General features: G+C 38.7%; 1 protein-coding gene across 5 annotated transcripts in view; it reads left to right on the top strand.

Annotated features, from left to right (window-relative positions):
* myom1b (myomesin 1b) overlaps positions 1-14,258 on the top strand; it is a 126,790-nt gene that overhangs the window by 18,059 nt on the left and 94,473 nt on the right. For all 5 annotated transcript variants that reach the window (XM_034170977.1, XM_034170984.1, XM_034170970.1 and 2 more), the window contains 6 exons: positions 3,486-3,643; positions 3,825-3,917; positions 5,816-5,904; positions 6,591-6,632; positions 13,078-13,239; positions 13,392-13,553. In XM_034170977.1, the coding sequence (XP_034026868.1) occupies positions 3,486-3,643; positions 3,825-3,917; positions 5,816-5,904; positions 6,591-6,632; positions 13,078-13,239; positions 13,392-13,553 (706 nt within the window). The remainder of the gene's footprint in view (positions 1-3,485; positions 3,644-3,824; positions 3,918-5,815; positions 5,905-6,590; positions 6,633-13,077; positions 13,240-13,391; positions 13,554-14,258) is intronic.

Genomic DNA, 14,258 nt, shown 5'->3' with positions numbered 1-14,258 from the left:
ATATTTCATGAAGTGAAAGCTGGAACATACCATTCAACAAGGCCTATTTGAATGGTTTGTTCCAGCTTTCACCAAATTAAATATTCATACCATTGAAAGAATGTAAAAACATTCATTATTTGTTTTATATAATGGCTAAATTAGATTCTTGTCATTTGATATTTTATTAATTTATAAACAACAGAAAAGGGACTTACATTTTGGTGTTCCACTGCTGCTAAAGTCCAGCACAAACTTTAAATAGGAGTCCAGACGTGTTTCCAAAAAAAGACTTTGTGTTGTTCCTCAGTCCAATGAAAAAACACATCAGCTTTTCTGCGTTACAAACTCCACCATGTTTGTTTTAAAGCTAAGCGCCATCCAGCGTGCACTCACATAAGCGGGACGGCACTTGTACGTGTGTGTGCTTCCAAAAAAACAAACAAACTGTGTACTTCCTCAGTGCAGCGAAAAAAATCACGTCAGAAATGAACCATTTTTTCATTCTAACTTCCTCGTAACAGCTCTTAATGCCTTCAGACAGCTTACAGTGCAGTGGCGCGTGTTGTGTGTGTGTGTGTCCAGAGGAAAATCTCAGGAACAGCTTGGTAGATTTCATTCATGTTGCACATGTGACTTACTAGTGATGACATATCTGTATGTCATGAATATGAAGGCACGCATTTGCGAGTGCAATGGTACCAAACTGTATGGAACCAAATTTGCACACTAAATGCAATGCAACTCAAATGGGATGAATAATCCATGTCACGTGACATACACCAATCAAATGACAAGGATCCACTCACCCGTTTATATATATATATATATATATATATATATATATATATATATATATATATATATATATATATAGTTATTGTATAAACAGCATTAATAAGCATCCTATAATGACTTATGAGAGCCTTATTAATAATCAAAAATGTTTATTATGAAGAGCTGAATACAAACAAGGTTTTTATGATTCTTAAAGATGCATCTTGTGCAATCATGCTGCTCAAGAAATTCAGCAATTTAAAGAAATCATTAACAGTCCAACACTGTCATGACTATTCATGTGCACAATGAATGTTTACAAATTTCTGTCTATAATGCTACGTAATACACATCTATGAATTGCAACGCACTAAAAAGTACACACAGATAGTATATAACAAACATAGTACGAGTATGCGCAGCAAAAGCACTGTTTTTGCTTCTAGCATGATTTATGCATTTCTGATGGAATGGGGAATGTTTGTATATACGAGGTCTGTTAGAAAAGTATCCAACCTTTTTATTTTTTGCAAAAACCATATGGATTTGAATCACGTGTGATTGCATCAGCCAAGCTTGAACCTTCGTGCGCATGCGTGAGTTTTTTCACGCCTGTCGGTTGCCTCATTCGCCTGTGAGCAGGCTTTGTGTGAGCAGTGGTCCACCCCTCTTGTCGGATTTTTATTGTGAATAAATGTCTGAACAATTTGGAGCTTTGCTGCATCAAATTTTTCCAGAAACTGTGAGAGACCTCCAGGTGGACACCATTCAGAAATTCAGATGGCTTTGAGGGACAATTTTATGGGGATTACACAGATTAAGGAGTGCTCCAGCCGGTTTAAAGCCCGCCCACAGCGTCTGAGAGTGAGGCGCACTCCGAGCGCCGATCGACAGGCTGACACCCCACTGAAACAACCAGATCATTTCCAACGTGAAGGCTTTGTTGATCCGGGACGTCGTCTGACTTCCACAAAAATGGCAGAAGACGTGGACATCAAGACTTTTTCGGCATATTCCACTGTTACAGGAGTTTTTTTCATGGAAAGAGAAGTGGAGGGAAGCGCCACAGAGCCGCTCATGGTGCGGGACAAAAGCACCTCTGTGTTGGTCTCACAGGACGGCTTTCAGATGGCTTTCAGATGGCTTTCAGATGGCTTTCGGTGGCTTTTCAGTCATGTGACTATCTGTGAAATTGTGCATGAGCTGGACATGCCAGAACATGTCCTGTGAGGCTTCATCACGGCATTGCTTTGCACCATGCAGCTCCACCGCGACGCGCGGAATTCCTCCGCACGTCTGTCTCAATGTGCTGAAAAAGTGCAGATGTCCACGTCTTCCACAATTCCTGTGGAAGTCAGACGACGTCCCGGATCAACACAGCGTCCAGTGTGGAAATGAACTGCACATTCCACTGTTACAGGAGTTTTTGTCATGGAAAGAGGAGCGGAGGAATTCCTCACGTCACGGTGAAGCCGCATGGCACAAAGCAACGCCGTGATGAAGCCTCACAGGACATGTCCTGGCATGTCCAGCTCATGCACAATTTCTTGGTTAGTCACACAACTGAAAAGCCACCAAAAGCCGTCTGAAAGCCATCTGAAAGCCGTCCTGTGAGACCAACACGGAGGTGCTTTTGTCCGCGCCATTCGCGGCTCTGTGGCGCATCCCTCCGCTTCTCTTTCCATGAAAAAAACTCCTGTAACAGTGGAATGTGCCGAAAAACTCTTGATGTCCATGTCTTCTGCCATTTTTGTGGAAGTCAGACGACGTCCCGGATCAACAAAGCCTTCACGTTGGAAATGATCTGGTTGTTTCAGTGGGGTGTCAACCTGTCGATTGGCGCTCGGAGTGCGCCGCGCTCTCAGCTGCTGTGGGCGGGCTTTAAACCGGCTGGAGCACTCCTTAATCTGCGTAATCCCCATAAAATCGTCCCTGAAAGCCATCTGAATTTTCCGAATGGTGTCCACCTGGAGGTCTCTCACAGTTTCTGGAAAAATTTGATGCAGCAAAGCTCCAAATCATTCAGACATTTATTTGCAATAAAAATCCGACGAGAGGGGTGGACCGCTGCTCACACAAAGCCTGCTCACAGGCGAATGACGCAACCGACAGGCCTGAAAAAACTCACGCATGCGCACGAAGGTTCAAGCTTGGCTGATGCAATCACACGTGATTCAAATCCATATGGTTTTTGCAAAAAAAAAGGGGCGGATACTTTTCTAACAGACCTCATATATATATATATATATATATATAGAGAGAGAGAGAGAGAGAGAGAGAGAGAGAGAGAGAGAGAGAGAGAGTTATATATATATATATAGTTATTGCATAAACAGCATTAATAAGCATCCTATAATGACTTATGAGAGCCTTATTAATAATCAAAAATGTTTATTACGAAGAGCTGAATACAAACAAGGTTTTTATGACTCTTAAAGATGCATCTTGTGCAATCATGCTGCTCAAGAAATTCAACAATTTAAAGCACTGTTTTTGCTTCTAGCATGATTTATGCATTTCTGATGGAATGGGGAATGTTTGGATATATATATATATATATATATATATATATATATATATATATATATATATATATATATATATATATATATATATATATATATATATATATATATATATATATATATATATATAGCTACTTATTTACTTTTCATATATAGCATTTGTGTCCTGGCTGATTTCTTGGTAAATGACTGTGTTGTGCTCAGATCCATGAGCACGAGGAACACTACAAACGCATGAACGAAGACTGCCTGATGCACCCTCCAAAGTTTGTGATTAAGCCTCGCTCCCACACTGTGTGGGAGAAGCAGTGTGTGCGGCTGCACTGCACCATCAGCGGCTGGCCTGAGCCACGGGTTGTCTGGTAGGTCTCAGACACTCACAAGCACTACAACATAATCTCTCTTCTTTGTCCCCCATTACCATTATTTTTCCTCTGACTTCCATCTTGTTTATTTGGTTTTATTAGTCCTCTTCATTTTTTTATTTTTTTTATTTTATTTTTTATCTTCTGCATGCATTTGTCTGCCTTTTCCCACCACAAGGTACAAAAACAATGTGGCAATTGACTCTCTTAAGCACCCGGGCAAGTACAAAGTGGAGAGCAACTACAATATGCACTCACTGGAGATCAACAGGTAGGTGTAGCTTCTACAACCAACAATTCAGCAATTAAACTTCTCAAACAGCCATTCATTGTGTGGTACATTGTATGAGTTAAAACAACACATTATTGCCAACAGATCAAGGAGAAACATTCAGTATACTAAGAGACAGCTGTATATGTGTATATGTGCCTGTCTTGTCCAAACAGCACCCGGAAATGAGCCAAACATGGCACACATATACTTTGACATACGGGGAGTGATATAGGCTATTGAACACTTTTGAAGTAGTAGTAGTAGTGAAGGGGATAGACACTTTTATGCTGCAGAATTGAGCCAAACTTGGCACACATATACATTGACATACAGAGAGTGACACAGGCTATTGAGCACTTTCAAAGTAGTAGTAATACTAGTAGTAGTAGTAATAGTTAAGGAGATAGACACTTTTATGCTGCAGAATTGAGCCAAACTCAGCACACACAGTTTGACATAACGGGGTGTGACATAGGCTATTGAGCACTTTCAAAGTAGTAGTAATACTAGTTGTAGTAATAGTTAAGGGGATAGACACTTTTATGCTGCAGAACTGAGCCAAACATGGCACACATATATACTTTGACATAGGGGGAGTGACATAGGCTATTGAGCATTTTCAAAGGAGTAGTAGTAATAATAGTAGTGAAGGGGATAAACATTTTTATGCTGGAGAATTGAGCCAAACTTGGCACACATATACTGTGACATTCAGGGAGTGACACAGGCTAGTGAGCACTTTCAAAGTAGTAGTAATACCAGTAGTAGTAGTAGTCGTCGTTAAGGAGATAGACACTTTTATGCTGCAGAATTGAGCCAAACTCAGCACACATATACTTTGACATACGGGGAGTGACATAGGCTATTGAGCACTTTCAAAGTAGTAGTAATACTAGTAGTAGTAGTAGTTAAGAGGATAGACACTTTTATGCTGCAGAATTGAGCCAAACTCAGCACACATATACTTTGACATACGGGGAGTGACATAGGCTATTGAGCACTTTCAAAGTAGTAGTAATACTAGTAGTAGTAGTAGTTAAGGGGATAGACACTTTTATGCTGCAGAATTGAGCCAAACTTGGCACATATACTTTGACATACAGGAAGTGACGTAGGCTAATGCGCACTTTAGTAGTAGTAGTGGTAGTAGTAGTAGTAGTACAGAAAGTAGTACAGGTAGATAATAGACAGTGCCTGGAGCAGGACAGAAAACCACTTGCTTAAATCCCAGTCAGACTGATCTTAATTTCTGAGGTTGCTTAGACAACAAAAAATGCCTTTCACACCAAGAAATGAGAACCAAATTAAAAGCACACAACACCTCCAAATCTTAATTAAAAGCCTCTTAGCCTTGATTTTCTTTTGAATATATATGTAGAAGCTTCTATACCATCAGAGTACCAACCCTTCAGTGTAGACTAAAAATAGTGCAGAAACTAGTTATCTCACTCCTTATTCTGACATGAAGGTTTCTGTTTTTTAAAATAGTGTGTTGAAAGGAGGGTTAAATCTGATAATCTGGTGAAAATAATGAACTGGGCTCTTTTTGTTTTTATGTTAAAACACATAAAGTGTAACCAGTGTAAAGTGTATGCAGTATTTTAAACTTCGAAAAAATAGTAGTCTGGAGTCTGACTGATGATTTCTAAGTGCACTGCGCTGCATTTTAATCTAGAGGAAGCCACAACACATGACACAGATGACATCATCTGTGGGATCTATTTATTGCTGGAGTATTTCTGGCGTGCAGCAGTGGAACACTTTACAGTTGGTATTATTTACATGGTTGAGAAAACTGTGGTTGATGTGGGGGGTTGGGTGTTGTACACGTGAATTCTTTGGAGATAGAATGTGCAGATCATGTACACAGATCACTTGATACTCTCCTCTTTCAGATGTGATTTTGATGATACGGCACAGTACCGCGTCTCTGCCATGAACTCCAAGGGAGAGCTGTCTGCTTTTGCCTCCGTTGTTGTTAAAAGTAGGTTTCACCAAATTTCAACACCGTCATGTTTTATTGCTCACACGTATTTCGTCAAAAGATCTTTGTATTTTCAACTGGAAAGATCATTGGAATATTTGCATTTTATTGTTGTTTTTTATGTTTTCAGATTTTTGTTTTTTTTAATGATGATTTGGGCTTTCTGACCAATTAGGAGGTTTCAGCAGTGAATGCTGTCATCACTCGCCTTGCCATGACTTCTTGAATTATGACACTCTTCTTTACTGTCAGCAACAATGTAACTTTAACACAAACAGGTTGGATTTGAACTTGTCCTGTACATTGCACATGAGACTGTTGCTCCTGGCTGTAACACCATATAATCACACTGGTCTACAAAACAGCCAGTTGCAAGTATGGGAAAATGCAACTCACATGATTGATGACAGAACATATAAATGTCTGCAGAAACATGTTTGCACCCATATAAATGAAATATGAAACCAGTAACAAAAGTAATAATCACAATAAAAGCCTTGGTATGGACATGGGTTTGAATTATCAGGTGTGAAAATGCCTAAGTGCTATATCATCAATTGTTCATATTTTGTGTATGTGTACAGTTCAGCTTGATTTTAATAGAATTTTCTCAGTGTGCATTTATGTTATGACAATGTTGATAATGTGCTGTATGTTTTAATAGTAACTACAACTGTTCTTGTCAGGGTTCAAAGGTGAAGTTGATGAGTCTCTGCCAGCACCCAGACGTAAGTAATAATTTAGTATTGTTTGTTATTATTGTTGTTTCCCACTTTGTTCTACTGTATTTTGTATTTAAAGCTACATTCACTGATTTTTTGCCACTGGTAGTAATAGAACCCTTAAATCAGACAAACCAACTATCTGACTCAACCAGCAGTCAGATAGTTTAGGTCTTTTACACACACACACACACACACACACGCACACACACACACATATATATATATATATATATATATATATATATATATATATATATATATATATATATATATATATATATATATATATATATATATATATGAATGAATGAATGAATGAATGAGTTTATTCGGCACACAATCCAACAACAAAAACAAAAAACTCATAACAAAGCAACTTTACAAAAGTACTGCGTGGCTGAAAGGGTGAGGGCAGAAGCAGAGCTTCTAAATACCCACCCCTTATACTAAAAAATAACAAACATATACATGCAAACAAAATTTCATAAATACATCACACATACACACACACACACACATATATATATATATATATATATATATATATATATATATATATATATATATATATATATATATATATATATACATACACACACATACACATGTATGTATATACACATATGCAGATATATAAACGTACACATACCTACATGTACATACATACATACGCACACACGATGACAATACCAAAAAGAAAAAAAAACATGCAAACTTAGTCACTGAACTCAAATTTACAAAATATAACCAGACAATACTGGCACACAACACACAACCCCAAAAGTAATAACAAGACCTAAGGGCCCTGTCCCACTGGCGTTTAGGAGGATTTGCGCATGAAATGAGGAGACAAAAGCTGAGCGTCCGCAACAAAGGTGGACGGAAATGATAAATGTCCCGGGGTGGATCAGCGAATACATGAGGAAGAAAAGCGGATATAACAGGGACAGAAGCGAAGGCAACCGCGGAGGCGCCCCCATGAGGGGCACAGCGGCCGTGATGCACTCGCTTCATCCGTGCCCACTCTGTCTGCATGCGCGACATACCATTTGTGACCGTGATGTGGCCGTGCTGGGCATGCGTCATATCTGTTTTGCACGCTGTCCCGGTCCGCTGCCAAGCCGCGCCAACCTGTCGGTTGTGGATATCAGCGGATGACAGGGGATATGCGGCGCGTTGGTTGTGTATGTCCTGCGTATGTCTTCAATATGTGTTCAGGCAGTGATGCGGATCTCATCCGCAGCAGGATTTTTGAGCCGCTCAAAAATCCTGCTGCGGACATGCTTGCCTCTGCAGATGATCACGGACGTGTTCGGATGGCGGCCGACTCATACAGGAATGTCACGCGGTTATTGCGGTTGTTTGGCGGATGTGGGCCACTTTTGTGCGCGTTCCATCCGCAAATCCTCCTAAACGCCAGTGGGACAGGGCCCTAAGTTTTCAACTATAGCATGCAATTTTGTTATTCTTGTAATGTCTTTTAAAGCCTACTAACGTACCAAGTACTTTAATGTTGTTGGGACAGTTGTTCCAGATGTTAACACCTTTGACAGATACACAATGACGTTTTGCAGTAGTTCGGATCCTTGATTTTTCAAACAATAAAATTCCTCTCAAATTATAACTAGAGTCCCTCAGTTTAAACAGATCCTGTTGTGGCAGCAGTTTATTTTTAACTTTATACATAATTTGTATTGTAAAGTAATCAACCAAGTCCCAGAATTTTAGAATATGCAAACAGGCAAACAATGGATTTGTTGGCTCACAATGTAATTTGTTACAAATAATTCTTACAGCTTTCTTTTGCAACAAAAATATTGGATTAGTATTAGTTTTATATGTATTTCCCCATACCTCAATACAGTAGGTCATGTATGGAATGAGCAATGAGTGATATAAAATAGTTAATGAGTGTTTCTGTGTAGGCTCTCAGTTGTCCAGGTGGTTTCCATAGTAGAGACGCTTGAATCTTCGACTGGACTGGGTTGCTTGACGTGAGGACGTTTCGCTTCAAATCACAGAAGCTTCCTCAGCTAAAATTCTTGCTCTGGTAGTCTGACTTCTGTCTTGACTCTTGTAGAGAAGAATAAACCAGAAGCCAACAAAAGCTGGAGTTTTTAACCTAACCAGACCCCTCCTACCGAGAGGCAGACTGCTATAGGCTAGTGACTAAACAATAGCTCTAATTAGCACCTATTGTGCTCTAGTTAGCACTCTCCTAATGATGGGATGGAAGCCTCCCCTGATGGCTCCCTTGACGACTCTGCTAATGACGTGAATGACTCATTACCATGAACAAAAGACTGAAACTGCTTTGACCTGAGTACCCCATTGTAAACAGGGGACAAAGTGTGTCTGAGACCCGCCCCCCGGTTAAGGCTGGGTTTCAACTGTTTTACAAAGAATGCTTCCTTGACACCTCTCTCAAACCATTTCTTTTCTCTTGCTAAGATTTTAACTTCCTTGTCCTCAAATGTGTAGTTAGTGTCTTTCAGGTGGAGATGAACTGCAGACTGAGGTCCACTGGCGACCTCTCTGCGGTGCTGGTATAGCCTCTTGTTTAAAGGTTGCTTAGTCTTACTTATGTAGTGTTCATTACAGTTTTCCTGACATCTGATATAATACACTACATTGCTCTGTTTGTAACTAGGGATCCTGTCCTTAGGGTGAACTAATTTCTGTCTCAAGGTGTTAACCGGTTTAAAGTAAACTGGGATTTTGTGCTGTCTGAAGATCCTCTGTAGTTTTTCCCCTACTCCTGCTAAATAAGGGAGAGACACTTCTCTTCTTCTTGTCTCCGTCTCCTGTCTATCTGGTCTCTTTGTTTTCTGGGACTTCTGCACTTTGTCCAGGGACCATCGTGGGTACCCACATACTGTGAGGGCTTTCCGTACAAGTTGTTTTTCTTTAGCCCTTCCCTCTGCAGTTGTGGGCACCTGTAGGGCTCTGTGTTGAAGAGTCCTGATCACCCCGAGCTTGTGTTCAAGGGGGTGGTTTGAGCCAAAGAGCAGATATTGGTCAGTGTGAGTGTGTTTTCTGTAAACCTCTGTCTGGAGCTGCCTGTTCTCTCCAATCGTAACATCACAGTCCAAGAAGGCTAAATGGTTGTTTCTGGCATCCTCACGTGTGAACTTGATATTGGAATCCACCGAATTGATGTGTTCTGTAAAGTCCTCGACTTCCTGTTGCTTGATTTTAACCCATGTGTCATCGACATATCTGAACCAGTGACTGGGAGAGATGCCTGTGAACGACGTCAAGGCTGTCTTCTCCACTCGCTCCATGTACAGATTGGCCACAATGGGGGATACCGGAGACCCCATCGCACAACCATGGGTCTGCCTATAGTAATTCCCCCTAAACAGGAAATATGTGGTGTTAAGACAGATCTCCAAGAGTTGGCAGATGTGGTCTGATGTGAGTTTGGTCCTTTCAGGTAGAGACACATCCTCCAGCAGTCTCTGCCTCACAGCTGAGATGGCCTCAGCGGTGGGGATGCAGGTGAACAATGAAGTCACATTAAATGACATCATAGTTTCATCTGCCTCCAGCTGCAGGTCCTTGATCTTGTTCACAAAATCTTGTGTGTTCTCCACATGGTGGTCTGAGTTACCCACTAGAGGAGCCAAAATCCACTTGAGGTGGTTGGCCAAATTGTATGTGATGGAATCTGTGCTACTTACAATAGGCCTTTTGACATTTTGGATTTAACAAAATTAATATGCATTTTCCAGCTCAGTTTATCATCAATAACAACACCAAGAAATTTTGTATCATTAACAGTTTCAATTTCAATATCATTAAATAATAAATTTCTGCAGGAAATCCTGGACTTGTTCCCAAATATAATACACTTTGTCTTACCAAAGTGGAGCGATAATTTGTTTGAATCAAACCATTGTTTAAACTTCTGTAGTTCCTTCTCCATCATGTCCAAGGTCTGTCCCAAGTGATCCCCACTACAAAACACAGTCATATCATCAGCAAACAAAATACATCTGATGGACTTGGAAACCAAACATATGTCATTAATATACAAAAGAAACAGCAACGGCCCCAGAACTGAACCCTGGGGCACCCCATAAGTAATTTTCATAGGCAGTTTGTCCAATAGCACAGTGTGGTCTATAGTATCAAATGCTTTCTGTAAATCAAAAAAAAAAAAAAAACCCCAACAGTATATTGCTTATTTTCAATTGCATTTGTAATCTGTTCAACAAAATCAATTACAGCCAGTGAAGTAGTGCGATTTTTTCTAAAACCATATTGCTGTTCACTAAGTATGTGATGTTTAGTTATGAAATCATATAACCTCTTTAAAAATACCTTTTCCAAAATTTTGGAAAATTGTGGCAGGAGTGAGATTGGTCTATAATTTGAGAAGACATGTTTGTCTCCAGATTTAAACAGCGGTATCACTTTAGCTAATTTCATTCTGAAAGGAAATTTCCCAGTCATTAGTGACAGGTTACAAATATACGTAAAGGGTCTAACAATACAATCAATAATATTTTTAATCAAAGACATATCAAAACTATCACTATCAATTGATCTTTTCCCCTTGAAGTTACGAACAATATCAATTATTTCATATTCATCAGTTTCTTTAATGAATATTGAATCCTGAATTTTATTATTTGTTTACAGTAATCGAAAGAACGCAGTCCAGAAGACAATCGAATCAGCAAAATTTTTACCCAAATTTACAAAGTAATCATTAAAATTATCTGCTATTGCTTTATTTTCCTTAACAACTGTACCAGTACTTGTGTAAAAAAGGGCAGGATATTCTTTAACACCTTTTCTCTTATTTATGACTTCATTTAAAATCTTCCAAGTACCCTTAATCTTTGTTTTATTTTTTTTCCAATAAATCACTATAATACTGCCTTTTACAAGATTGCATAATATTAGTTAGCTTATTTTTTATATGTCTTATATCTTTTCTCAGCAAATGTTCTTAGTTTTAAGAATTGCTTGTACAGAATTTTTTTCTTTTTACATGCATTTTGCAGTCCCTTAGTAATCCACGGTTTGTCAACATTATGCTTATTTCCAACATTTGATACCAAAGGGCAATGTTTATCATATAAATTAGAAATAATAGAAATGAATGACTCATAGGACTGATCAATATCCTCAATGTAAATGTCACTCCAGTTTCCTCTGTTATTTTCCTCTTGAAATTTGTACTTTCAGTATGGTCAATTTTGAATTAAAGAATTCAAAACTACAAAAACCGGCAAATGATCACTGATATCACTAATAAGTAATCCCCCTTCTAAATTCCCCACGGTAACATTTGTAGGTATATTATCAATAAGTGTCGCTGTGTTCGCAGTTATCCTAGTTGGATGAGTAATTACTGGATACATTCCCAAACAAAACACAGAATTGATAAATTCATTTATATGTATTTGACCATGAGGATTTAAGAAGTCAAAGTCAACTTTCCCACAAAAATGTTTATGTTTGATCCTGGTGCTCTGTAAACACAACTTACAATTATGTTTTTTGATTTTTCGCATTTAATTTCCACAGTGACACATTCCTTGACGTTTTCCAAAGAGAAACACATGTTTTGAATGAGTGATAAGCAGATTTAACATAAAGTGTGACACCACCACCCCATTTGTTCATCCTATTTATTGGGAAGAAATCATAACCCTCAAACTGGACACTATCCATATGCTCCTCTTTCAACCACGTCTCAGAAATTGCGATAACTGAAAACTGTTTATTTGCACTATTTAAACAATCCTGAATGTTTGACAAGTTCATGGGAAGACTTCTGCTATTAAAATGTATGATGGAGAATGTCCCATTTAACACAGCAAGTCTGCTAAATTGTTCCTCAGAAAAATAATTGCAATGATGAGTAATATTTTTAAGAAAAAAAAAACAATCCGGATCTATATTATATTCAATATTATGAAATCTATGTTCAGTGTAATCAAAATTTTTTAAGTGGATAAGAATCAGTTGTCATAAAGATATATATATATATATATATATATATATATATATATATATATATATATATATATATATATATAGATAGATAGATAGATAGATAGATAGATAGATAGATAGATAGATAGATAGATAGATAGATAGATAGATAGATAGATAGATAGATAGATAGATAGATAGATATAGATATAGATAGATATAGATATAGATAGATATATATAGATATATGTGTGTGTGTGTGTGTGTGTGTGTGTGTGTGTGTGTGTGTGTGTGTGTGTGTGTGTGTGTGTGTGTGTGTGTGTGTGTGCGTGTGTGTGTTTTGTTTTTTTTACTTGAATTTAAAAGGAAAAAAGTTGTGGTTATTAATCTTGATGTGAGAACTTTTATAACAAAGCAATGTAAATGAAACTCAAACTAAGCCCTCTTTAATATGTATTCATTCAGCTGACTACACTGTCTTCTGCTTCATCTGTAGGAGGACCAGTGTCTGAATATGGCATCACCTTCCAGACTCACATTGTTGATAAGTTTGGTGTATCCTTTGGAAGAGAGGGTGAGACCTTAAGTCTGGGATGTACAGCTGTCATCTACCCGGCCCTCCAACATTACAAGCCAGAGATCCAGTGGTACAGAGATGGTAGGTTGAAGGCTCAGAGGTGTTTGACTCCAGCAGGAGGATCTCACTCAAACCTTGCCAAAGCAAAGTTCACACCTAGCAGCTTTATTCAATCACTACAGGTGTTTTCAATGAAATGAGATGATTAAAACACATTTTTCCTTTTTGTCCAGATGTTCTGCTTACTCCTTCTAAATGGAATCACATGCAGTGGAGTGGAGACCGAGCCACACTTACGCTCACACACCTCAACAAAGAGGACGAGGGGCTGTACACTGTGCGTGTCAGCACCAAGTCTGGATATGAAACCTACTCTGCTTATGTGTTTGTCAGAGGTGAGGCTCCTTATTTACTCAGTAGTAGATGATAGATTTTCTGTAGTGTAAAGATGACACTTGGAGCACACATACCTCTCTCAAAGTAGATAGTAGTTAATCTGAGAATACCGTATTACTTTAGAATGAAGAGTATTTATGATTATACATTATTTATTATACAATACTTAACTGTATTTGTCATTTTTGTGGCCTTGTGCAGCTGTATAATCAACACATATACACTCATTGGGTACTGACCAGTTAGGTCTGGTCTAATAAGTTCAATTAACTAATTAAAACTGATCATTAGGTACGCCTTGTTGGTGCTCCGTGTTTGCCCACTTTCTGCCTTAGAACTGCCTTAATTCATCATGGCATAGATACAACATGGTGTTGTAAGGATTCCATAGACATTTTATTCTACACTGAAATGATAGCATGATGCTACACCAATCCACCAGCTCAACTGTTGGATCACAGCACGGTGGATCCATGCTTCTTCTACATTAAGCCTCGGTCCCACCGAATAATAAACCATGAATAATGAGCCATGCATGGGTGTGTAGTGATTATTCAAAGAATGACCCACATTTTCATCTATCAAGTATTCACTACTAAGGTGCCTCAATGTGCCTCTCTGTACCCTGCATGTGCCATGTAGCAGCCTCTAGTGAGCCACGACTGACCTGTCATTAGAGCCTCGAATGGCTCATACCAGCCACG

Source organism: Thalassophryne amazonica, chromosome 1, assembly GCF_902500255.1.
Source record: "Thalassophryne amazonica chromosome 1, fThaAma1.1, whole genome shotgun sequence".
Taxonomy (NCBI): domain Eukaryota; kingdom Metazoa; phylum Chordata; class Actinopteri; order Batrachoidiformes; family Batrachoididae; genus Thalassophryne; species Thalassophryne amazonica.
This window is presented reverse-complemented; position numbering and strand designations above follow the sequence as displayed.